Source organism: Accipiter gentilis, chromosome 10 (assembly GCF_929443795.1).
Source record: "Accipiter gentilis chromosome 10, bAccGen1.1, whole genome shotgun sequence".
In the NCBI taxonomy this organism is placed as follows: domain Eukaryota; kingdom Metazoa; phylum Chordata; class Aves; order Accipitriformes; family Accipitridae; genus Astur; species Astur gentilis.
In genome coordinates this window covers 33,514,628-33,537,661 of record NC_064889.1, presented here as the reverse complement: position 1 = coordinate 33,537,661, position 23,034 = coordinate 33,514,628, and the positions used below count along the sequence as shown (strand labels likewise).

The 23,034-nt window shown below is 57.5% G+C and overlaps 2 protein-coding genes across 4 annotated transcripts; both read right to left on the bottom strand.

Moving 5' to 3' along the window:
• Positions 1-3,012: 3,012 nt before the first annotated feature.
• Positions 3,013-13,882, bottom strand: FDXR (ferredoxin reductase). 3 transcript variants are annotated; one of them, XM_049813367.1, is made up of 12 exons: positions 13,797-13,882; positions 13,042-13,139; positions 11,767-11,862; positions 10,352-10,474; positions 9,660-9,773; positions 9,037-9,138; positions 7,591-7,698; positions 7,322-7,406; positions 6,467-6,666; positions 5,965-6,136; positions 5,304-5,477; positions 3,013-4,579 (listed from the first exon to the last, which is right to left on the bottom strand). In XM_049813367.1, exons 1-12 carry the CDS (start codon positions 13,840-13,842, stop codon positions 4,449-4,451), a joined length of 1,449 nt encoding a protein of 482 aa, XP_049669324.1. In that variant the 5' UTR covers positions 13,843-13,882; the 3' UTR covers positions 3,013-4,448. The 3 variants fall into 3 exon arrangements, with proteins under 3 accessions (XP_049669324.1, XP_049669325.1, XP_049669326.1); XM_049813368.1 differs by lacking the exon at positions 13,797-13,882 and adding an exon at positions 13,232-13,665; XM_049813369.1 differs by lacking the exon at positions 3,013-4,579 and having other exon boundaries at positions 5,365-5,598; positions 13,797-13,842.
• A 2,616-nt stretch (positions 13,883-16,498) lies between these two features.
• On the bottom strand, positions 16,499-22,638 carry FADS6 (fatty acid desaturase 6). The gene is made up of 7 exons (XM_049813374.1): positions 22,233-22,638; positions 21,623-21,975; positions 20,705-20,871; positions 20,014-20,194; positions 18,969-19,156; positions 18,176-18,355; positions 16,499-17,163 (listed from the first exon to the last, which is right to left on the bottom strand). The coding sequence occupies exons 2-7, from the start codon at positions 21,969-21,971 to the stop codon at positions 17,014-17,016; spliced, it is 1,215 nt and encodes a 404-aa protein (XP_049669331.1). The 5' UTR covers positions 21,972-21,975; positions 22,233-22,638; the 3' UTR covers positions 16,499-17,013.
• Between the last annotated feature and the right edge of the window lie 396 nt (positions 22,639-23,034).

Below are 23,034 nucleotides of genomic sequence, written 5' to 3'. Positions count from 1 at the left end.
GCAGTCACAAAAGCAATTGAGGCAGAAAGCAGAGCGAGGAGAAAGGTGGGAGAGAGGCCACGGGGATGGTGCTGTGCACGGTGCGTGCACGGCATGGATCCGGCTCAGCTCTGCTCCGCTGCCACCGCGTCCTACCCTCACAGTAATTAAGGGAGCTAAAATAAACAGGGATGGTTTCATCCCTGCAGGGATAATTCCTCCTCCTGGGGTGGTGTGTGTCTGCAGGGCTGCCCCAGAGGTTGGGGACGAGGCAGCCAAAGCCAGCGGGTTGGAAATGGAAATTTCCCAGGAAAGGAGGATATCGCTTCTTTCTGGGGCGTAACCAGCCCTCGCCCTCCAACAACTTTATTTGCCGCTGTCATATCTCTAAATAGCTCCTCGAAGCAGCTGCTGGGAGTTTACATCTCCTTCACCTCTGCTCCCCTCCCGACCTCGGGAAATGGGCTCATGCAGCCCCCATTTCCAAAGTAATTCACCCCAAGCAGGGGGAAAAACCTTCAGCCCCACACAGCCGCCCTGCAGCCGCTGCGGGGCCCCCGCAGCACCGCTGCCTTCCCCAGCGCAGCCCTCCGACTGCGGGCAAGACTTCGGGGAGCACGGGGCCCTGGGAAGGTTAGGTTTCTCAGGCTGGGAGTGGAAACCATGAGCCTCTGGTAGGTCTGGAGCCAAGGATGTGCTTGGGGTCCTTTCGGAGAAGGAGTGATGATGTGCCACGGGGGAAGCGGTTCCCTAGGTGCAGTGGGGCTGGTAACCCACTCCAGTGACCCCAGAGGTTGGTACCCCAACCCCAACCCCAACCTGTTTGCCACACGTGCCCGGGGCTGGGTATGGATCCGGAGAGAAGAGCACACAAGGTACGAGAAGATGTGCCCAGGAGAGCAAGCGGCGAGTGGAGGGTACGCACAGGGGCCGATGCTTGTGCTCAGCCAAAGCGCTGAAGTCAGCACTCTCCGGAGCCATCTGTTCCCGGCGAAGCCCCGGTGCAGACGGACTCACCCAGGCTCCCGGCAGCGGATGCCGCAATTCGGTGATTCATGTGGCGAGGGGACGGCGTAAAACCGGACACCGCCTCTGCGGCCATGCTAACTCCGGGGATGGGGCTGGAAAATTATATATTAGCCATGCTGTGGAAAAGCTTTTTTAACCATTCTTCTGGTCGCATGAGCTGGCCTTTAAACTGGAGCACAGCTCTTCACTGCTGGGCCAGGGATCTGACTTAAGCTGATTTTTCCCTTCTTCCAGAGCACAGGTAACTTCCCACTTCATGGGCTCTAAACGCTCATTTGAAAAGGCTGAGTTCAGCAAGCAGCCTTATTAGCAAAGCCAGTGAGAGCTTCTGCACTTGTCTCCCAGGTGTAATTGCGAAAGGCAGCATCGACAGGAGCTTCTGGGGTGTCTCAGACCTGCTTCTTCCCTGGATTACTCCAAACTGCCCAGCAGCCCATGCAAGGCAGGAGCCCCAGGGGAGAGAAGAGCTAGCCCGCACAGCTCTGCAGACCGGGGAAACCGAGGCACAGCGGCGCAAAGCAGCAGCAGGAGGTTGCAAAGACCCATCTGAACAGCACTTACTGTACAACCATCCCACACCGTGATGAGCTCTCTCTTCTCTGTACCCAGCCAGGCTGCCTTTCAGAGCAGCACACAAGACAGCAAGGGAAGCGTGACACAGGGAGCTGCGAGAAGGGAACCACGCAGCCTTGCCTGGCCGGTCTCGAGGCCATCCTTCACCAGATGCTGATCTCCACCAGCTTTGTGCAGTCTCATTAAAGCTAAGCTGAGCCATAACTCATCAGAGCAGGGAAGTCCACATTAAGAGCTGGCAGCGACGACTTTCAAGCTTTTCAGGCCTCTTTCCAACAGCAGACTGGTGTCACTCAGAGCATCGCCTTCCCGGCTCCTTCCCGGCTGTGGAAAATGGCTTTGGAGCTGCTCCTCCAGCTGCTCAAGAGAGTGGAGGGGCGAGGGGGCGGCTGCCCAGCGAGGCTGTCCCCCCTCGCCCCTCGGACCACCGTGGCGGGGACATACCTGGAGCAAACACAAGGTTAATCGTGCCTAAAAGCAGAATCCGACTGAACTGGGCCCCCCAGCCTGCTCAGAGCCCAGGCAGGCTGCGGGAGCTTTGCAGGCAGCAAGAGAGCTGGGTCACCCCCCCCACACACACCCCCAGCCCCGGGGGTGCCAGGTCACCCCTCCATCCCCACTCAGCCCCTCTTTTCTCCCCGTTACCGGCCTCCCAGCGCCACCTAACGACACGGCGACCGGGGATAAGGACCTTCACGGGGAAGCTGGACGCATCCCGGTCCCTGGAGAGAAGGATGGAGAGGAGGACCAGATGGAGGTGGGGAGGCAGGAGGCAGCAGGACACCCGGCTGGGGCTTGGGGATGCAGGCAGCAGAGGAAAGAGGAGCTGGAGGTATGGAATAAGGATTTACAGAATCGTGATGATCCTTCCTCTGCCCACGAGGCTCTGTCCTCCATCCCTGCCCTTTGCTGACCTTGATCATCCCATGGCTTTCCCTCAGCCCAGCATTAACCCCAGGGCCTTGGCCAAGTTCTGGGTTGAGCAAGGATACTGCGCTCAGCAAGGAAAGATGCTCCCCTTCATCCGTTATCACAGCCCCAAAACGACCCTGAAGCACCACCAGTTTGGGAACAGCCATTTGCCGTGCTCACCGCAAGCACGGTGGCCTGCATCATGGCTACAAAAATACCCTGACATCAACATTCAAGGCGATGTGGAAGAAAACCCTGGGGAAGAGCTGGCTTATCTCTTCCTGATACCTGCAGATTTGATGCAGCCACAACCACCCCTTCACTGTCACGTTTCTGGCTCAGCTATCTACCAAAACGGCTGCTCCCTGCCCGGCGCGCGACCCCCTCACCTCCACACCCCCCTTTCCAAAGTGCTTCTTCACCTCCGAACCCAGAGCTGATGTAATCTCCTGCTCAAGAGTTCAGCATTAGGACTGCATCAGCCGCGAGACGTAACAAGAGCCACATCACACAAGCAGCTGTTCGACAAAAGCTTTATTGCTCGTTTGCGTACGAGTTCCCAGTATCACATTTCCTGAGTTTCTTAATGAGCTTGCAAATGAGATTTAAATAGAAAAGGAAGGAGGGAAAAAAGGGAAAAAAGAGAGAAGCCAGAGATCTCCCTTCCCTAAGGCCGGACCAGAGATGGGGTGGGAGTACAGTGCCCTGTGGCCAAGCCCTCTACCACGGGAGAGGGCTCGGCAGAGATGGAGGTTGAGCACGGACCTGAGACAAACCCCCACCGGCTGCCCTGGCTTGATTTACCCTCTGCCTCCATCACAGAGCCTAATTTGTTTCTAACACACAGTCACCAGCAACTGCCATTGTCACCATTTACACAGGTCAGGGAGGAGCGGTTGCAATCCTGCAGTGCTCCCACGGGGAGCACAGGAGGTCGGGGACAGCGTGGGTGGCAGGATGGCCAGGGGAGGGGGCCACGCTGACGTGGCCCCTGCACCACGGATAAAGAGGAGATTACGGCTCACGGCTTGTAATCTGGCTTAAAACCTGACACCATCACCGTAGTCAATTTGGGCTAAAAGAAGCATTTAATAAGCTTCAAAACACACAAGCCAAAAAAAAATCCCCACCAGTGAATTAAGTGAAAGGGCTCAAGGCATTGCTTGCACCAGTCAGTGCTGGCAGGTACCAACACTGGATCCCTTATGATCTGGAACAAGGCAATTACACACTTGTTATCCCAGTCCACCCCACAAGCTAGAACCTAGGCTCTGCCGGTGTTTAACTGTGGGAGGCAGAAAGCAAATTAATGCCCTTGTCTGTTTGTTTAGAGCTTACAACAAGCAAACGGTCCCTCCCTGCACGAGAGGAGCTGCCTTGCCTTGGGACATGTTGCAGGAGACGCAGTGCTCGGCTGGCTGCTCCGAGATTAAGGCAGTCACAGACAAAGAAGCCAGACTGAAGCAGCAGGTCCAATTTGGCTTTCCTGGAAGGGTTTATTTAAAAAACAATTATTATGAAAAGAAGCCTGCTCGGGCACAAATGACAAGGCAACGAAGCTTGTGGCTTAAAGGGGAGGCAGCAAGACACAACAAAGTTTCTCCGTGGGGCTTGCCATGGGGAAAAGTATGTGGCCAGGACTCCTGCCTGGTGCACATCTCCCCTCACCTGTGCCAGCCAATTCATTAATGCTCAAAGGACACGAACGACAAGAATCACCCCCAGGAGCCAGGAGCGGCAGCCAGCTGCAAAGTTGTGGGGCCAGTCAGCAGCCTCAGATGTTTTGAGACATTCACTTTGGGAACCGGAGTTCATCGTTACTAGAGAGGCTCAAGTGTCACACACCTCCCCAGAGCGGCCACTAGCCCCAGGCACAAGCCCTGTGCTCCTGGGCCCTGTCTGTAACCCGCTGGCATTACCAGCTGGACCAGCACCGTGTTCCCATTGCTGCTGCTTTAGTGACCGATCAGCTGCAGCATCTCCTGAGGATCCACTATCTTCTCCCGGGGTTTGCCAGCAGCTTTGCCTCTTGCCACTTCAGCAGCATCTATCTTCTCCCAGTCCGAGAATGAAACAGGACGGACCCCTGAGGTGATGGTGAGAGATGGGAGAGAGAACTTAACCAAGTAAAAATGAGTTCAGCCTCACCTCCCCCGTTAGCAGGGACATGATGTGCCAGCAAACCCTGCCCTTTTCCAACACGGCGTCAGACTTCAGCCTCACGAAGGAATAATAATTTCTAACACCGTGAGGAGAGGGATGGCAGGTTCCACTTGACTCAGATCAGTCAGACCTTTGCAAGCCGTAATGATGGCAAGCATGGCACCACCTTAGGGGACAAAATGCTTCCAGTTCACTGCTAAACCTCAGACAGTTAAGAGGCAAAACACACACACTTTAATTGAATGCCTTTAAACACAGCAACAGCAAATTACTCTCTTGGGCATTTTAATCTTTCCCCCAACTTGCCTGGAAGGATTACTAGGAAAACCACTCAAGAGCAATAGCTTGCTGTCTAGGCAGCTGACAGTGACATTTTACCCAAGGTCCGTGCTGCTTTTAAGGGCCCTTCCCCAAAAGTGGTCATTAACCTTAGCAATGACACCGACTTTGAAGGAATTCAAGTCCTGCTCTCCCTGGGCTTTGGAGCAATGAAATGACAGCAGCACAACGCATTTCCATGGTTCAGACTCTGCTCCCAAAGGCGGCTCGCAGGACTCACTGCCCCAGGATACGATCCAGGAGAAGTTTGGCTGCATCATACTTTCATGCTGGCTGCTACAGCAGCTCACAGCCCCCCCAGCACTGACCTCGGCTGTGCAGGATGCTCTCCATGGCCCCAAAGCCTTCTCTGGAGGTGGACACGTCCAGCACGCCCAGCTGGAGATCCTCCAGCACAGACTGGGCAGTGTCAAAGCTGTCGTTCATGGTGGTGATGATCACGCCCGTGGGTCCTCTCTTCACCCACCCGCTGCAGTACAGACCTGCCCGGGCACACAGAGCAGCCAGGCTCGGTCCAGCACGTGGCTGTGGACCCTCCTGGCTGCAAGTCCTTGCCCTGTCCCTGGGCGTCACATCAAGCTGTGAGCGGTGAAGAATCCACCCCTGCGGTGGGAACAGAGCGAGGCCCTTCGACGGTGCTGTCACAGGAATTTGTGTACCTGCAGACCAGCACTAAGCAGCTGTACGGGCTGTATTGATTGCTTCACTAACAGACTCCAAGGCCCAGTAAAACCACCATAATCTTCAGCTCTGTTTGCTGCAAAACCAGACACCCCTAACGCAAGCTGAGGACGGGCCAGTTCTTAACGCCTGACAGAGGCGGCTCGTTTCCTCAGTTTCCACTCTCTGACCGAGGCACGCGACCGCCTTGTATCGGTGCCTTTGGTGAACGGAGCTTCCCACCCAAAAGCCCCCAACCGACCAGCTGTGCTCAACACGCATCCCACACACATCCCGGCGGATACAGACCTGGAACGCCCTCCACTCTGCCTGAGCTGTTGGGGATAACGCCACGCTGGGTGTCGAAGGGTACCCCTGGGTCCAGGGGCAGGCTCCGGTAGCCAATGCTGCTGAGTACCAGCCCACACTCCAGCTCCTCCATGTCTCCAGTGGGGACAGCTTTAGCAGAGTCACCCAAACCCTGAAAGAGGGAAGAAGAGGCTACTGACCACCAGTCACCAGAAGCAGAGCAGCAGCTTCCTCCAGCCCCCTCTGGCATCTTTGATCCCTAGGTATTTGCTAAAGTCCTTTCTGCAGCAATAGCAACACGGAAGGAGCTCCCTTTAGAAGGTGAAAGGCTCTTGTCAGTGGCACGAGCTTTCCCAAGAGCCTGCCAGCCGCCACTCCAACCAGCCAGGGAACACAAAGCTGTCTTTGGAGAGACTCCCAAGGGCTGCAGGGATGCAGCAGTGTCCTGCTCCATCCCTGCAGCCCTGCTTAGGGCCATACCAGCCCTGCCACGAGCCCGTACCTCCAGGCGGGTCAGGGCCATGCGGATGCCCCTCGCCCGCCTCCCATCAGCGGTGGGCAGCACCTCCTGGGGGCTGCGCTGGAACTTCAGCCCCCACTCCCGGGGGGCTGCTGCCTGCGCCTCCATTATCTTCTCCCCAGGCTTCTCTAGGGCTGTTTTAATCATCAGCTCAGTCAGTCGCTTCCTGGGCCTGGGGGCATCTAGGAAGAAAGAAAGATCTGCAGAACAGGAACCTCAGCAAAACTCCCTTGGGACATGGCGCTGAGCCGAGGTCATGTCAAGGCAGTTTCAGTGGTATGTGTGTCCATCTGGAGTTTGTCACGCTGATGGGAGTCCAACGCCTTTGAGATGACAAACTACAAGTCAAAGTGACCAGGAGAGCTCCTGAGGCTTGAGGCCAGTGGGACACACAAATCAAAGCCTGTGATTTCGCTGCCTTGCTCGTGTTCAGAGGCAGCAGCCTGTGGAGAAGAGCAAGTCTCTGGACACCCCTGAACTCACCGTTTTCTTTTTAGGTCTGCAGGAAGCTCTTAAATCAACAGCCTTGGGATTTCTCCTGCAAGGCTCCCCCAGCCCTCCCAAATTTCCTGCCCTCATCACTCAGAGAGTAAAAGCATCACACCCAAGCAGCAAAGTGACTGCACAAACACAAAACCAGGCTGTTCCCTTGTCTTTGTGGCCTCCTAGCGCTCTAAGGACGAGCCACATCGTGATCACCTGGCTTTCACACACCATGCATTAAGCACAGGGCAAAGAGTTTCTCTGATGCATATTCTGAGCATCTCCAGATCACTCCTGGACGCTCGCCTGTCAAGGTGAGTCCCTGTCTGGAAGAGCATGGCACATTTCCCTCACCTTTAATAGCATTTTCAAGGCCTGTGAAGTCAGCAGGGTTCAGGACAGGTCTGGCACCAGGCAGGTTTATCATCTCTCGCAGCTCCTGGGAATTGCAGGCAGGAAGATGTTACCTCCAGTGCGCAGAGGTTGTCCAACAGCCCCAGGCCCTCTTCCCTCAGCAGCCTGGGTTCCCCACCCATCCCTAGACCACCTCTCCCCACCAGCGATGGATAGCCTGGCCCTCAAGGCTGGGAAACACAGCTGCCCTCCAGCACCCCCAGCCTTACCTTGATAGTGAAAGCAACTTGGAGAGGTCCCCTCCTCCCAACCAGCCAGACACGCTTCACCTTGCTGCAGGCGAGAGCTGCCAGGGAGCTGTCAGTGATGTCTGTCTTCTGCAAGACAGAGACAGGAGAGTGGGACGAGGGCAGATCTGGAGGGAGCTGGGGGGGAAGGCACAGCCTCTGAAGGTGAAAAACCAGGAGAAAAGCAAGCTGTGCATGCAGAGAGCCTCGGCGAGGATGGAAAACAAGTCATCTCCCTTTGCACAGAGCTATTTGCACAGCTGGTCCCTCATCACTGAATGTACTTTCCGAGGCCATAATGCACTAAAGGTAACAAGCCAGCATCCCATGAGATTGCCTTGGGGGATCTACCCAAGCAGGTTAACCTTGGGGCTAACAGAGCAAAGCCTTCCAGTCATCTCGATTTTGGGGTGCCTGCAGATGCTGTTGGGTGACTTCCCAGCTCAGGATATACAGGCATTTGAGTGAAACCCACTGCAAACCACAGCTCAAATCACTGCCTGCCCGCCCAGGGCAACTCCGAGCACAAACACAAGCATCGGCTCGGCAGGGCTTGACTGATGGTTGGCATCTTGCAGCAACCCTATACTCTGTTTCGGTCATGTGCATGTATCTAGATAGCAAGAAGATCTTTTCTAGAGAAAACATGATGGGAGGGACACAGGATAAACCATTCCAGACCAACATTCTTAACAGGAAACTGCCTGCACACTCTGGCACTCATTTCCAGTGCCATGTCCTTTGCAGCACTGCCTCCCAGCTGGCTTTAGCCACTGGTTAGCAGTGTCTCCAAGTTTTGGTTTTTTTAATTTGATTTAGATATTAATACAGGAAGTTGTTGCACAGCTGTAACAAACCTCGTGGCATTTCTCCAGGAAGGAGAGCCTTTGCTGCCAACATCTGGGCCAGCAGCTGTATGGAACAGCTGGTGCAGACCAGCTCCCAGCTGTCTAGAAGGAAGCATAGCAGCAGGAGAGGTCCACCAGCTTGGACCAGCCACCAGTGTGCCCAGTGCTACCAGCAGAAATCAGGCTGCTGCCCTCAACTACAGTAGAACAAAAAAATCCAACGGGAGAAGCTTCTAGTTTGGTGGTGGAAAAGGACAAGCAGCTCCTCCTTTGCTTCTCATAGGAAAGGAAGGGATGAAGCTCAATTGCCAACTTTTTAGGTACCAGCAGCCCAGGAGGCAGCAGCAATGCAGAGAGCTCTGCAGTGTTACCCAAGGCATGGCCACAGCCTTGGATCACTCCCTATGGACTGTGAATCCACAGGGTGCACCTGAGAGGCAACAGCCTTCCCTGGGCAAAGATCCCAAAGACAGGAGAGTCTGAGATTTTGCCGAGATGGGTAGGAACCAGCACCCATCCAGCACGGAGTGAATTTGGGCCCCAAGCTGCCTTCGTGGCATGGAGTACCCCTGTGACTTACCCTGAGGAGATCCAGTGGGGACAGGAGGATCCGGGCAATATCCAGCGCCACGTTGCCATGACCCAGAATCAGCGCTGTCTCACAGCTCAGGTCGGGCTTCAGCTGCGGGGAAAGACCGACCCATCCATGAGCAAATCCACCTGGCCTCCATGACGTCCGCCCCCTCGGACCTGTTCCCAAAACCCAAATTCCCTTCCACCCCTCTTTTCCCCAAAAAGAGGTGGTGCAGATGGGGAAACTCCACACCAGCCTCCTCCCCAAAGCAGACACAGCAACACAGCCACTCTGGGCATCCCAACCGATGCCTCTCCCTCTCTTCCTGTGATGGCAACTAGGGAGCAGGAGCTCTTTTGGCCAAAAAACCTCCTCAGGCCAAAGCAGAGGATCACTCCACCCAGGTTCCCATCTGGCCCAGCCAAAACGTGCTGCCAACCTAGAGAGCCAGCTAATCCGCTCTCACTGATGTGCAAATTGTTCACATTTCTACCATCTAAGAAGGATTTAACGTGGTGCCTGCTAATCTTTTCCAATTGCAGGCCTTTCAGGACTTAATCTAGAGCTGAATGCCTGCGTTCGGATGCAGGATGGGGAGGAAGGGCAGGGAAACACACTGCTCTACTCACGTCCCGGTTCTCAGGCAGCCCATTGTACCAGCCCACGAACGCTCGGGCCGAATAAACGCCAGAAAGGTTCTCCCCTGGGATCCCCAGGACACGGTTATCTTCAGCACCATAACTCTGAGGAGGGAGCAGACACAATCAGAGATGTCACTGTGTGCAGGGTTTGATACCAAAACACAAATCGCCCCTTCCAGCTGCTGCCAGAGACACTGCATGGCGACCAACCCTTCCCAGGGGCCAGGATACTCAATGGAAGGACTAAACACAGCCTGAGCACAGGGGCTTCATCCACCACATCCCCTGGGCTCCAGAGCCAAACTTGACTTGACCTCCTTGGGCCAAGGCAGAGCATGACAAGCTAAGGACCGAACAGGAGGGACAAATCTGTATGAGGCTGAAACAGGTATTGGCCGTCACAGGGAAGAGGTTCCTCAATCGCTGCCCCTTACAGTGGGGTTTCAGAGACCTGTATTTGATGCCATGCTCTAGCACATGCTCCCTCCAAGGCTTCAGACAAGCCTTGTAGCGTTTGAGCTGTCCCGAGGCTGGGGAGAGTTTGCCACGGTAATGAGGCAAACCCAGAAACACCTTGCCCAAACCCTCTTCCTGAGACCCCAGTGGGGAATAACCCTGCAGACCTTCCCCATGACTTCTGGGGAGCTAAGGCAGCCCTGGCTCTGGGGCACCGTACCCACCAGCACCACAGCGTGGTAAGCCTGCCGCAGCTCTGCCACCATGACGTCCCTCCCCACGGTGACATTTCCGTAGTAGGCACAGCGTTCCGAGCGCGCCGTCTGCGTGAAGGCGTTGATCACATTCTGCCGAGATCAAACAAGCGCCGGGGAGTTATGTCCAAGCCACAGCCGGGGCCAAGGCCTGCTGCTGACAGGAGGTCCTCGTTCCTGTCCCCCGCAGCCTTGAAACATTTCTCCCCCTCTCTGAGTCAGTTATTCTGAGACTCTTATCTAACAACAGCCACAGATAATTCACAGGGAGATTCACAGCTGTGACTTGGCACTCTTTCCACCACCCTTTGTGGAAAGGAAAATCCATCTTTTGCACCCGCCTGGGGAGGACAGGTCACTTTCAATACCTTCGGCCCCTCTGAGTAAACCCCGCTATAGGAGAAAACTCCTTCCCAGAGGTGAGGCTTGCAAGGGAGTCCCACGAAACAACCCCTTCCATCGAGAGGGCTGCCTGCCAGACCCCCTCTGCCAGCCTCTCATCTCAACCCTTTCTGAAACCCACTTCATCAAGAGAGGATGCAGGGCAGGATGGCGCCCAGAGCCTTTTCCTCTGAGCAATCAGGGCTACACAGCAAAACAACCACTTTTTCCCCTTCAGCTCCAGCCAGACTCAGCCTGGTAACAGGACAGATACCACTGTACGGCGGAAGCTGCCCAAAACCCACATCCGTTATGTCCACTCCTCATCTCTCAGCTCAAAGGGATCCAGGCATTTTGGTCTGATGATCTCCAGGGATTAAAGGAAACCATCGCAAGATATTGCTGTGTCTGGATCTCCTGTGTCCTACCACTCCAACTACGTTCACCCCAGTTCAGAGACAGCAGATACCCCTGGGTACAATTCATGCCCACTACGAGGCAAAGGAAAATGGTTGATTTCAAAGAGCTCCTTGGTTTACCTTCTCTTTGCCCAGGTGTGCACCTACAGCCCAACTCCATCACTCCTAACAGCAGATCGGTGCGTTCCCAGGATACACGTTTGTACCAGAATGGGTAAGAACGGAGCAGAGGCAAACAACAACTGCAGTGAGCGGGCAGGATCCTGCCAGCTTAAAGTTTCCTGGTACAAAGAAACCCATCTGTGCTCCTTGGTCTTGCTCTAGGCCAGTCTGACCAGCACCGGGAGCAGCACTTCCCATCACAAGCCCCTGTTTTTGACCTGCTGTCCAGAGCCCTAAAGCCAGACCTAGCCGTGGCCTTGCTGGGTCTCAGCACGGACAAGGAGGACATTTGGACCTCTCCAGTGTGACAGCTCCACACCACAGCGAGCCTTGAGGCAGCACAAAGGACGGCAACTGCCTCGCCTGCACCCGCCACCATCATCGTGTTCAACCGCAACGGCAAGGGAGGAGGCGAGCACCAACCTTCACTTCGGGGTGGTCTGGGGCCACCCCAAAACGGACGAGCCCGAAGGGAACAGGCAGCTTCTCATAGATGTCCACTCGGGCCCCGCCGTGGTGCTGCAGGAGAAGGAAGCGGCGGTTAAGGGATGAGGACAGAAAGGCCACGTGAGCCCAACAGCTCAGGAGGGACACGCAACGCTCGCCTGCTGCTGGGGGAAATACGGGACAGGAGGGAGGGTTGCACCAAGATCCCGTAGCCAGAAACAGCCTCTCCCAGGCTCTTCCATGCACAGGATGATGCCGTACCTGTTACTGACAGCTGAGATTGTGAGGTGTAGCAGCGAGCGTGACCCCCAACCACCATCGAGTGCATCTTCTGGGGGGCTCCATCCACAGCACCTCTTCCACACTAAACCAGAGGCTATCCTGTACCCGGGGGGCTGATGGAAGAGCCCCCACGCTGGCTGGGGAGCACCCAGCGCAGCACCCTGGGTGCTGGTGGACCTGCCAGACTGTCTGCCAGCCCTCCACAGAGATGCCCGCGTCCTGAGATCCCCTGAAGCTGAGTCACCTCAGGGTCAGAGCTTTAGACAGATGTTTTGCTGCAAGGCTTTTGTTATCTTGTATTTTGAGCCAGCCTCTTCCCGGAGATTAAGCAGCCCTGAAATTTGTCCCTGAGGCTTAGTAACAGCTATTTTCCAACACGTAGCGGAGACAACACAGCACAGTTTAATGACGGGGTTAAGCCGCTGCATCTCTGGTCAGTGCCAGCAGCCCAGTTCTGTGCTCGGGCCCCATTTCCCGACAGAGATTTGACTGCCCGAAGCACCAACGTTTACAGACACCGGGTAGAGGATCACCCGTGTGCCTTAATTCAGCTGGGGGAGGAGGCGGCAGGGGAGCAGATCCTGCACATTCCCTTTAATACAGAGTTAATGTCGTCCCTGTTGGGTGACAACAGCTCTGAGCGAGGCAGATCTCTGCTGCTTATTTGATTCTAGAAAAATCACTTGGGCTGAACTCGCGGCAACCTGGCCAGGCCTGGGTCCGGCCTGCACGGCCCAGGGGCAGGGCAGGGACGATGGCAGCAATACTTACCCCAGGCAAAGGGACCCAGGAGGACTCTGTGGGGTCTGGGCTGCCCCACGCAGCCCCCCGACCACACAGGCTTGGCTGGAGCGGGGCCGGGAGCCCACAAAACCGCTCTCCGACCCCCTTCGAGCCAGGCAGCACAGAGATACCTCCCTCAGCCAGCAGGTCCCTGCCCTCACCCACCCCCAAATCCCACCCCGGTACCTTGAGGATGTGCTGAGCCGTGTAAAACCCCGCGGGCCCGCTGCCCACCACGCAGACGCGAGGAGCCGGGGCGGACGAGGACAGCCATCGCTTGAAACCTGGAGGCGTGAAGGACAGAGAGGACGTGATGCCGCACGAGGTGTTAACTCCCAGGCCCGGCCATAGCCCTTCCCTCCAGCCCGGTACCGACCCAAAGGGGCTCGTCCCCCCACGCCGGCCATCGCGGGCAGACGGGCGGCGGAGGAAGGCCGGGGTTTATGTACCCGGCCCGGCGGCGCGTCCCCCCGAAGAGATTTGAGGCGGAAACGCCTCGAGGTCGAGGTCAAGGCCGGTGGCCCCCGAGCTCAGCCAAGCCTGCGGCCTTGGCGCTTACGGCTGGGCCGGGGCCGGTGGTGGCGGAGAGGCTGTCAACCGCTCCGGAGAAGGGCCCTAGAAAGCACCGTACCGGAGACGCCCCCGGCCCCACGCACCGGGGGGTCCCAGACGCAGTCCTAGACCCGGCCCCGGTGCCGGTCGGTGGAGCACCGGGCCGCCAGCACTCTCGCCCCGGAGCGCAGGGCATGGTGTCTACCCTCCCGGCCCCGCGTCCCTCGGTCCCTCAGGGCTGCAGCACGGGCCCGCCGGTCCCGGTTCCCACAGCCCCGGTGCCCCCGGTCCCCGTTCTCCCCCTCCCGGTCCCGGCACACGTGCTCCTCCCTCCCCCCCCCCCCCCGGGGCCGGTTGACCCCGTGACGCCACCAGGCCCCGCCCCTCACCGCCCGGGACGCCACCGCCCCTCCAGCACGCGCCGCCCGGTCCCATCCCGGCCGCCGCCGCCGCCGCCGCCGCCGCTGCCGGCTGCCCCGCCCCTCCTCCCCGCCGACCAATCGCGAGGCGGGAGAAAGCGTTGCTTAGCATAACCCCGCCCCCATAGCGTCGCACGGCCCCGCCCCCGCATCGGCAGCCAATGGCGGCACGCGGTCGACGCCACGGCTGCCCGGAAACCAGCGGTACCACCGAGAAGTAGGGAAGGAGAGGCCCTCTCGCGGCCGCTCGCGCCGCCGCAACTCTATGGCGAGGCCTCCGCGGTACCCTGCCCGCCTGGGGCTCCCCGCAACGGCTCCATCCCTGCGGCTGCTAATTGCGGCCCTTTATTGCCAAAAGTGATTAACTGCGGAGGTCTTCTGGGGGGAAACCGAAGCTCAGACCGATTTTAACCATCCCGCTGCACAGCCATCCACCCTTCACCAGAAGAAGCCCACAGCATCCCCTCGGTAAAGGATAAAACATTAGTGCCAGCGGATAAATGCTGCTACCAAAGCTCCCTCACGGCCTCTGCTTTATTTCCCCCTTAATCCCCATCACTCAGCTCATTTCAAATGCAACCACTCACACTTCCCGTGCAGGAGCACCCCATCTTGCTTCAGCCCCTGCGCAATACACCAGGCAGGGAAATCATCTCAGCAGGACCAGGAGATGTTTAAGGATTGTACAGATGCCAAAGCATGCAGGCGAGCACTAACGGGGCTTTTTAAAAGCAATTAAGACCAAGAGGATTTTACAGCTAGAAGCCGATTTTAATAAGGGTCATAAAACCCACACACTTTCTTGCACGGTCTTGAAAATTAGTTCATGGCTTTCTGCAAACGCATGCTGAGAACAGCAGCTGGCCATATGCCTCCGTCTGTACCCACTCCTTCAGGGTGGTTGTGGCGAGGACCAGGATTTCCGACAGCTTTAAAGCCTGTGCCTGTGCTCCAAGCCCCCAGCCTTAGCTCAACACAGCAATTACTAACCCATTGCCCACAGAGGCGAGGCTGGAGGCTCAGTTCCAAATATCAGCATTGATATCATCCACAAAAAGAGTAGAGTTTAAATTTGTGGCATTGCTCAAGGCAGAAGTTTGGGGGGTTCTGAGCACACAGGCCAGAAATGTCCCTGTTCCCCATTAACCGCTGCTGTATCTGCCACTTCTGGCAGGGAATAATCCACATATTTCCCAAATCACAGGTCATCTCCTGCTGGCTGAAGGACCTGCAAACACTTGCCTTTAGATGGCACTGCATTATACAATATCCATGAGATCCAGCTGTGAAAAGGGTTGTTGCTCCCACCAACACTTAGAAACATTTTGAGATGGATCTCTTTGCAATATGGAAGGAGAAAGAGCATTTTGTGCCCACAAGCGGGGACACGTGAGGCTGAGATTACCCCACCTGAGCCGAAAGCACCGCTAACGCGTGCTCACCCCCCCTGCCCCTCACTGGAGCCAGGAGCACCATTAATTTAGCACATTTAGCATAATTTAGCTCTGATTCTCGATTAAGAAATTAATCAGGAGGGCAGCTCTGGGGAGGGTCTCTGCCACCCCTAAGCCCCCGGTGACCCCTGGGAGTGCTCAGGCCATTTGGTCCAGCCACCCCCCCACCCCCCCCCCCGCTTCCCTCCCACCTACAGACCCAGCATAACCCACACTCAAAGGGCAAGAATTTGCCCTTTGGATGTTTCACAATGTCATGGATCGATAAACGCGCATGGGGCCGGTTAGAGGTGACATGGCAATGCCACCAGCCCAGGACATCAGCATCCCCTGGGCCCCAGCCCAGGATAAATCAGTAATTCCCTATTTCTGATGCCAAAGGGGCCACACTGGACAGATCCAGGGCCAGCTTTCCTCACCCCCCCGAGTCTGGATCTACTACACAGGGACATGCAGTGACCATCCCAGCCCCATGTCGCAGTGCCCACACAGGGACACTTCTCCAGTGGGTCTGAGGCTGTCCCCACACTTGGTGCAGAAGAATGGGGTACGTGATGCCCACAGAAGGGCATGCCCACTGCAACCCTCGCCCTGCCATGGCCCAGGACCAGAGGAGAGCATCCCTGTGCCTCAGGACACATTTGCAATGTTCAGCCTTATAAATCCCGGTTGTGGGGCCGGGAGTCCAGCATGAATCAAGGAAGCAAAGCCTCGCAAAGCCTCACAAAGCCCAGAGCCAGCACTGACTCCCACGCCGGTCCCAGTTGGGCCAGTTCCCTTTTCTGCTGCCAGGTCCCCACTGTGACACTGGGCTGGACTTTGTCATCAGTCTTGCAGGTCTGGAACAGCAGAGAGCCCCAGGAAAGCCAGGCACGGTGTCCTGGAGGGGAGTTGGAACCAGCCACGTGAGCATCCCACCCGCTGGCAGCAGCTCAGTGGGCCGAGTTCCCCCTCCCTAAACAGGGAAAGTCTTCCAAGCCCTGGAGACCTGCCTGCCTCTGGCAGGTGATTCTCCTGCTAAACTCCTGCAATAGCAACGATCGAGTCTGGGGTCACCTCCAGCACCCCAATACAGATACCCGACATGGGGCGAGGGTCTTTGCCCCAACCCTGCCTCGGGCACTGCGGGATACCAGTATGACTCACTCCAGCAACAAAACCCAGTAATAAAGAAGATGCGCTTCAACGTGTTAAGGCTGAACTTGCCAAATCGTTGTTCCTCAAAAAGACTGGTTTATCCCAAAGTCAGGCAAAGCGCAGGCAAGCAGTGACACAGCCCCCTCCCCACAATCCACCCCTTCCTTGAGCTCCCACCCCCACATTTGCAGCTCCATCCTACAGAGCCCAGCAGCTCAGCCAGGAACCAGCTCTGGATGTCCCAGACATGCTGCCGCATTCCCTTGGTCCTGCTGCAAGGAGACCCCAGACAGCAGATGGGGGGGGGGGGGTCCTCTCCCCCGGCGTGAAAGCAGAGTGGATAAAACTAAGCCCTGGCAGGGAATAACTGGGGGGGTCCCCCCCTTTTTCTGTCCCTGCCATTGCACCACCTGGCTCTCCTCCTGCGGTGGCTCTGTGCATCGTTATCTAGCCAAAAGCAAGACATCGGGGAGAGATGTTTCCTACGCGATGGCTTTATGGAGGCGTGCGTCTGTGTAGCCCCGATCCTGCTAAAACCATCCCTGCTGCAAGTCCCCGCAAGAAACAGCCCCCCCCCGAGTCCTGGGGCCCCGTCCTCACTGGATGCCCACCAGCTCTGTTATGGGGGGAGCGTGGACCATCAGCTCCTCGTATCTCTGGAGGAAGAGCCGGAGCCTGGAGGCGTAGGTGTCCTCGTTGTACGGCAGCTTCTTCTGCTTCAGGTACTGGGAGACGATGGGTTTGATCTGCAAAGGCAAATTCACCTCCATGCAGGATGCCCCGGCATTTGTACAAGGTTCCCAGCCTGAGGCATCGCCGAGCTCCCTGCAAGGTGCCCAGAAAACCCATGCCACATGCCCAAAACAGGGCTGGAGAAGGCAGGACCAGCTCTAACTTCTTTACCATGAAAATTAAGAGGAAGGTGGTTTCCAGTTGCAGCAAGACAGGGAGTTTGCCCTAGTAAAATGCCTATGCAGGGCTTCGGATTAGGAAGGAAGCCCTAACGAGGCTTTAACAAGGGCCAGCCACACACGCTCATCACTCACACCCGTAGTTATCCCCACGTGCCCACACAGCCGTCTCGGTGGCAGGGCTGGGAGGCTGCCACCAGCTTAATTACCCCTTCCCTGCAACACACCTTTGCAGGGGTACAGGTCCTACCGGCCCCGCGAGCTCGAGCAAAGGGCATGACCCAAACCCCACTGGTGTTCCTACTCCCTCTATTACTATGACTTAATTTTTCCCCTGACTTGAGACTGGAAATAAGTGCACAGCATTAAATCAGTGGAGATCCCATGCTGAAGGGCAGCGCATGGATCTGCCTTGGGATCTTCTCGAGCCAGGGCCATGCTCAGAGCCCATGTTTTGAACACAACGCCCACCTCAGAGTAACAAGTAAGGGCACAACCAAAATTATAGGAGGTTTGCCTGGATGCTGGCTAAACCAAAAGCCAGACTGTGCAGCACTGGAAATGCTTTCCCAAGGGAAGAGTTTGGAAGGATCCTGGACTGCTGGGAGGCTGCTGCACGCTGGAATTGGGACCAGTGGAAGGAGCAGAGAGCAGCAACCCAGGAGAAACAGGAGTGGGGATGGAGCGAGGTGGGTTAGGGGCTGTTGCAAAGCAGCAAGAGGTCTCTAGCATGGGGGGAACAGCGCAGAGAGGTCCGGTGGCAGGGACGGGAGGTGGTGGGGACATGGATGGTCTTGTCCCCGTGTCACCTCCCAACACAATCATCTGCCCCGTGGGACCATCTCACCTTCAGGCACATGTTGTCGGAGAGGCTGGGGAAGAGGTGATGCTCCACATGGCAGCTGATGAGCGAGTGGCCAAAGGACCAGTCGAGCAGGGCGTTGCGGGGCAGGTTGAGGACACCCAGGCTCATGAGGTGGATCCGCTTGGGTTTCCGATCGGCCGCGAACATGGGGAGGCCGATGTGCTGTGGGAAAAGCAGGGTGGGGACCCTGTGGCACCCGTCAACCCCCCAGCCCTTTCCAGACAGAGTCAACCACGGCTCTGGCCATGCGAGGGCATGAAGGCGCTGGCCAGGCTGAGCCACGTGTTGGGGTTTGGCCGCCAACCCCAGAACTGGGTTCATCCCTAAAGTCGCTCCATCCTGCGCTTGTCTGTCCACGGAGCCACCGAGGAGCACCCACGCTCTGTCCCCCCAACGCACCCACACTTGGAGCCACCAGCCTTTCGCCACCCCAGGACCTGCCCTACCAGCTGCACCTACACCTGCAAACACACCAAGCCCCCAATCCCGCAAGCCACCGCAGAAGACATCATCCTCCAGCCCTTCACACCCCTCTGCCCTGACATTGTCCCAGGGCCACCGCTTTCCACCCCAGCACCACCATCCTGATCCTCCCTGTGACAACACTGGCACGAGGGACGTGACAACATTGGCACGAGGGACGTGACGATCGAGGCCGCTCGCCTTAAGCTGACACAAGCCCCAGCCAGCAGTGTCAGGGCTATGTCACCAGTGCTGGGTGGTGGTTGGCCTGTCTCCAGCAGCATCAGGACATCTCGGAGCTTCAGATCTCTACCTGGAATATGTTGACATGGATGTAGGGATGGGCCAGGAGGGAGCGGGTGAGCAGCATACAGAGCAGGGCGGACCACGGCGACTGGAAGCCCGAGACGTGGAGCAGCAGCCAGTAATGGCAGTAAAGACCCAGAAACATGCAGCAGAGGGTCCGGAGAGCTACTTTCCATTCCACGTTCCTCAACAAATCTGTGCGAGGAAGAAGAGGCAGCACATAGTCAAGGTGCTGATGCTTCCCCGCCACTGCTGCTCCAGTGGCCAGACTGCCCGGCATGCTGATAAACCTACAGCCCATCCCATTCTTCATCTCCCTTTCCCGATCCTCCAGGCTGGCTTAAACCCCCCAGCACTGCTGACCCGCTGGTTTCTGGGGCTGGGGCCTGGAGCTTCGCCAGGGCAGTGAGGCAGAGGCTCCAGCTGTGCATTATCACATGGGGATTTGGCTGCATCTTCATTTCTTACAATTTGCCAAGTCATCGTCTGCATTTTTGGCATTGCCCAGAGCTGTGTGTTCAGCCCGATGGACTGGGTTTCCTCAGCCTTTTACTATTTTCTAGGCTTTTCTCCCCGATCGTTTCCTGGCACCATTATTTCCCCTGAGCCACTGCCTTGTCTGCCCAAGCTCGTTGCATCCTGGTCCCTGTAGACTCCCACACCTTCACCTTGCATGCAGTCAGCAAAATCATTATGATGCTCTGACCAGGCAGAGACCCATGTGATGGTGAACCCTGCTATGGCCAAGGGTCTGAATCAAAGGAGAGCAAATTTGGGGCGCTTCAGGCTCACAATGGCTTTCCAACACTTGACCCAACATAGGAAAACGTGAAGCATTTCTGAGCACCAGCAGAAAGGAGACACGCAGTAGATGCCTTCCCCGGAACAGATGCAGCATCACCTGCCTTCGCTGCAGCCCTGTGTCTCGCTGTGGGCTGGTGTAGTTCATGTGATGCCTCCAGACAAAGCAGAACCCTTTGGTGGGGTGAGATCTGGACAGTAACAAGCTCACCATACCCAGAACCCCATCCCGAGGCAGCTGGGACACGTACCAAGAGCAACCAGAGGGGTTATGATGGGCACCGCGAGAGGTGCGATGAACATGTAGACATAGCGGTTCAGAAAAGGAAGCTTCCAGGTGCTGGAGTCCCCCAGGCCGATGACATTGGTGTAGCCGTGGTGGATCTTCACGTGGTTGTAGGTGCCTTGCTCGGCCGTGAAAGCTGAGCAGAGCTGGGAGGGAAGAGAAAGGAGAGGTGATGCCTACAGCCACGGCACCAGGATCAGGCACCACCTGGCTTGGACTGGCAGGAGAGGTACCCAGGGGAGATGCTCTGCACCCCACAGGCTCCAAACCAGTCTGGAAATGGCCTTCTTAAGAGTTAAGCGCCGGAAACCATTCCCACCACTCCCCACAACTCATTATCCTGCTCGGCAGCCCTGTGGTCAAGGGGACCAACACAAAACCCCACAGCCCAGCGCACCACAGGAGCCGTCCCCAGCTGGGGGCTCCCCTCTTGCCCCGCTGCCGCCAGGCAAAGCCCCACCAGCAGGGCTGTTCCTGGTGCTCTCCAGTGTAGCGTTGCTTTACGTTTAACCCTCCTGCCCACGGATCAGGAAGGGTTCGGATCCATCTTCTTCTCCAGTGGCTGTTCCTGAAGGGCTTGGGGTGCTGGCAAGGTGCTGATGGGGCTTTGGCGGGGGGGGAGGGAGCTGTCACCCAACCCCCCTGGCCCTGCTCACCTCAATGAAGAAGATGGCCCAGACTTTGCCCCAGGACTTGGACTCCGTCAAGGCGTTGTGGCTGGCTAGGTGACTGCCCTTCACGGTCAAGGTGTGATGCACCACGCCGAGGGTGAGGACACCCGCCAGGAAAGGGATGGCCTGGGCTGACCGCAGGCACAGGAACCCTATGGAGAAACCAGCCAGGCAGGAGCTCATACTCGTCCTCACCTCTCTCTGCTTGCAGCTGGGCTGGAGTAGTTTGCTACACCCACACATGCGAGCCACTGCCCTAAACCTGTTTTTCACTCATAGTTACAGGTATTTAAACTGCCTGAGCCAGAAAGCTTCCCTCCACACCACCCTGCACAGTTGGACCAGCCACGCTTGTCCTCGTGCTGAAGGTTTGGCCACTTCCAGCCGTGATGGCACCAGGCGTTGCTGGTGCCAGGTCCCATCCCGCAGCTCTGGCTAGGATCCCACTGGTGACAAATGACCCTGCCAGGATTTCAGCATCCCCAGGAGTTCAAAAGCAAGAGAAGGCACCAGCTGCAGCTTTCCGACTGCGCCGCTGGAGCCCCAACCTCAACTGTCCCCCTGCACCCACCGTGGCCGGGGCCGTCGTCACCAAAACTGCCAGGGTTTCCCTGCCCCATGGCAGGGCACGGATGGACCATGCCGCTCTCCGTCCCCATCTGCCCAGGCACTGTCCCCTCACCCCAGGCTGTACCCCAGGTGCCACCATCACCCACTGTGGGTTTCCAGCGGGGTCAGGGTGCCCCACGGCACGGGGTGAAGGGGTTATTGTGGCTTCGTTACAGGCTTAATAGGCTGCTAATAGGCTTCCAGCACAAAGTTGTACCAGCAGTGCAAAAAGCCGTGAGAAGGCAACGGAACCGCCCCCCCCAGCTGCAGTTTGGAGGGGCTAAGTCAGATTACCTGCTGGGAGCAGGAGGAAGCTGCAGGCGAGGATGCCGATATCCACGCCGTGCCGTTCCCACCAGCTGCTGCTCTTCACCACCTTCTGCACCAGCTCCGAGAGCTCGGTCATCAGGGCTTCCTCATGCTGCCCCGCTTGCTGCGGGGCCCCCCCGGCGCTCACGTCCCTGTCACCCAGTGCTGGCCCCGGGTCCCGGCCCTCTGCCGTCGCCTCCGTCCCGCTGCCGTCGGGCGCTGGCGTGCCCCGGAGCGGGGGGTCTCCCGTCCCCCCAAGCCCGGGGGTACCGCTGACCTCGCCGTTGACCCGCTGTCCCCTCTGCCTCACCGGGTCCCCGTCCTCCAGCGGCATCTCCCTGCCGAGCAGAGGCCACACGGGGTAGGACCCGCAGAGGAGCAACCGCAGCACCCCGACCCACCGCAGATGGGCTTCCCGGCTCCTGCTGCCGCCAAAGGACACGGGAAGGGCAGGGATGGGAAAAAAAAAAATAAAATAAACAAACAACCCGAGGAGATAAAATAAACAACCCACAGGAGATGGCTGGATTGCCACCCAACCTCCCACCCTGGGGACACATCAGTCACCACCCGGCCACCACAGCCCCCTACTCACACCAGCCCTGGCACGGTGGTTCTCCCAGCGTTGGCCGTTTCGGGGCGGCCGGCCAGCCCGTGCGGCACCGCACACCGGTGCCGTATAGCAGCAATTTGGAGAAGGGAGGAGCAGGGGAGGACGGGGAGGAGGGTGAATGCAGATTAGCGATGGCAATAATCCGCCTTGGCAGCCCATTTCAGGGAGCAGCCGTCGCGGCGGGGCCATGGGAAGGACGCTTGGCTGAGGGCACGGGGAGGTGAGGGCAGCAGAGGAGGGAAGGAGTGGAAAAAAGATGGAGAGAGCCAGTGGAAACACTGGAGGCGAAGGAGCCAAGAGCCAGAAATAGCCCTGAGAAACCCAAGCGGAGCACTGAGGACAGGGATAGGGTTTCGCTTCTGCCGGAGAGCGGGAGCAAATGTCGCCTGTCCTGCGAGGGAGCCGTTTTGGAGAGAAAACCGGCCTTTTTCACAGCAAGGAGCAGGCTGCGGGAAGGAAGGGGCAGTGCACGGCTGCGCGGCTGCCTGCCTGCGCCTGCCTGTTTGTCTGCCTGCCTGCCCAAACTGCTATTGCGGAGCTGCTCGGCACCCTCCTCTGTGCTGGGGTGGGGGGACGCAGAGCCCAGGGGCATCTGCCGGGGACCAGGCCACCCCAAATCTGTGCCTAGCAGCTGTGGCACCCGGCCCTGACCCCCCCAGAGTTCCTCTTCTCTTCCAGGCTGTTTTCAGGAATTTCGTAAGAATTTCTTCCCTTTTGCATCGCTGCCTCCTAACTAATCACCCAGACAGAGCACAGGCACTTGGAAAGCTTTGGGGATGCCCAT

What these genes read in the sequence shown, in the direction of transcription:
- FDXR (XM_049813367.1), bottom strand. Translation starts at nt 13,842, where the DNA reads ATGGGACCGGGCGGCGCGTGCTGGAGGGGCGGTGGCGTCCCGGGCG. An exon ending in GGGCGGTGGCGTCCCGGGCG is followed by an intron (nt 13,140 to 13,796) that starts GTGAGGGGCGGG and finishes TCACGCCTCCAG; the next exon opens with GTTTCAAGCGATGGCTGTCC. An exon ending in CAGAGTGGAGGGCGTTCCAG is followed by an intron (nt 5,478 to 5,964) that starts GTCTGTATCCGC and finishes GTGCCCGGGCAG; the next exon opens with GTCTGTACTGCAGCGGGTGG.
- FADS6 (XM_049813374.1), bottom strand. Translation starts at nt 21,971, where the DNA reads ATGCCGCTGGAGGACGGGGACCCGGTGAGGCAGAGGGGACAGCGGGTC. An exon ending in GGGCCATCTTCTTCATTGAG is followed by an intron (nt 20,195 to 20,704) that starts GTGAGCAGGGCC and finishes CTTCCCTCCCAG; the next exon opens with CTCTGCTCAGCTTTCACGGC. An exon ending in TCCATGTCAACATATTCCAG is followed by an intron (nt 18,356 to 18,968) that starts GTAGAGATCTGA and finishes CTTTTCCCACAG; the next exon opens with CACATCGGCCTCCCCATGTT.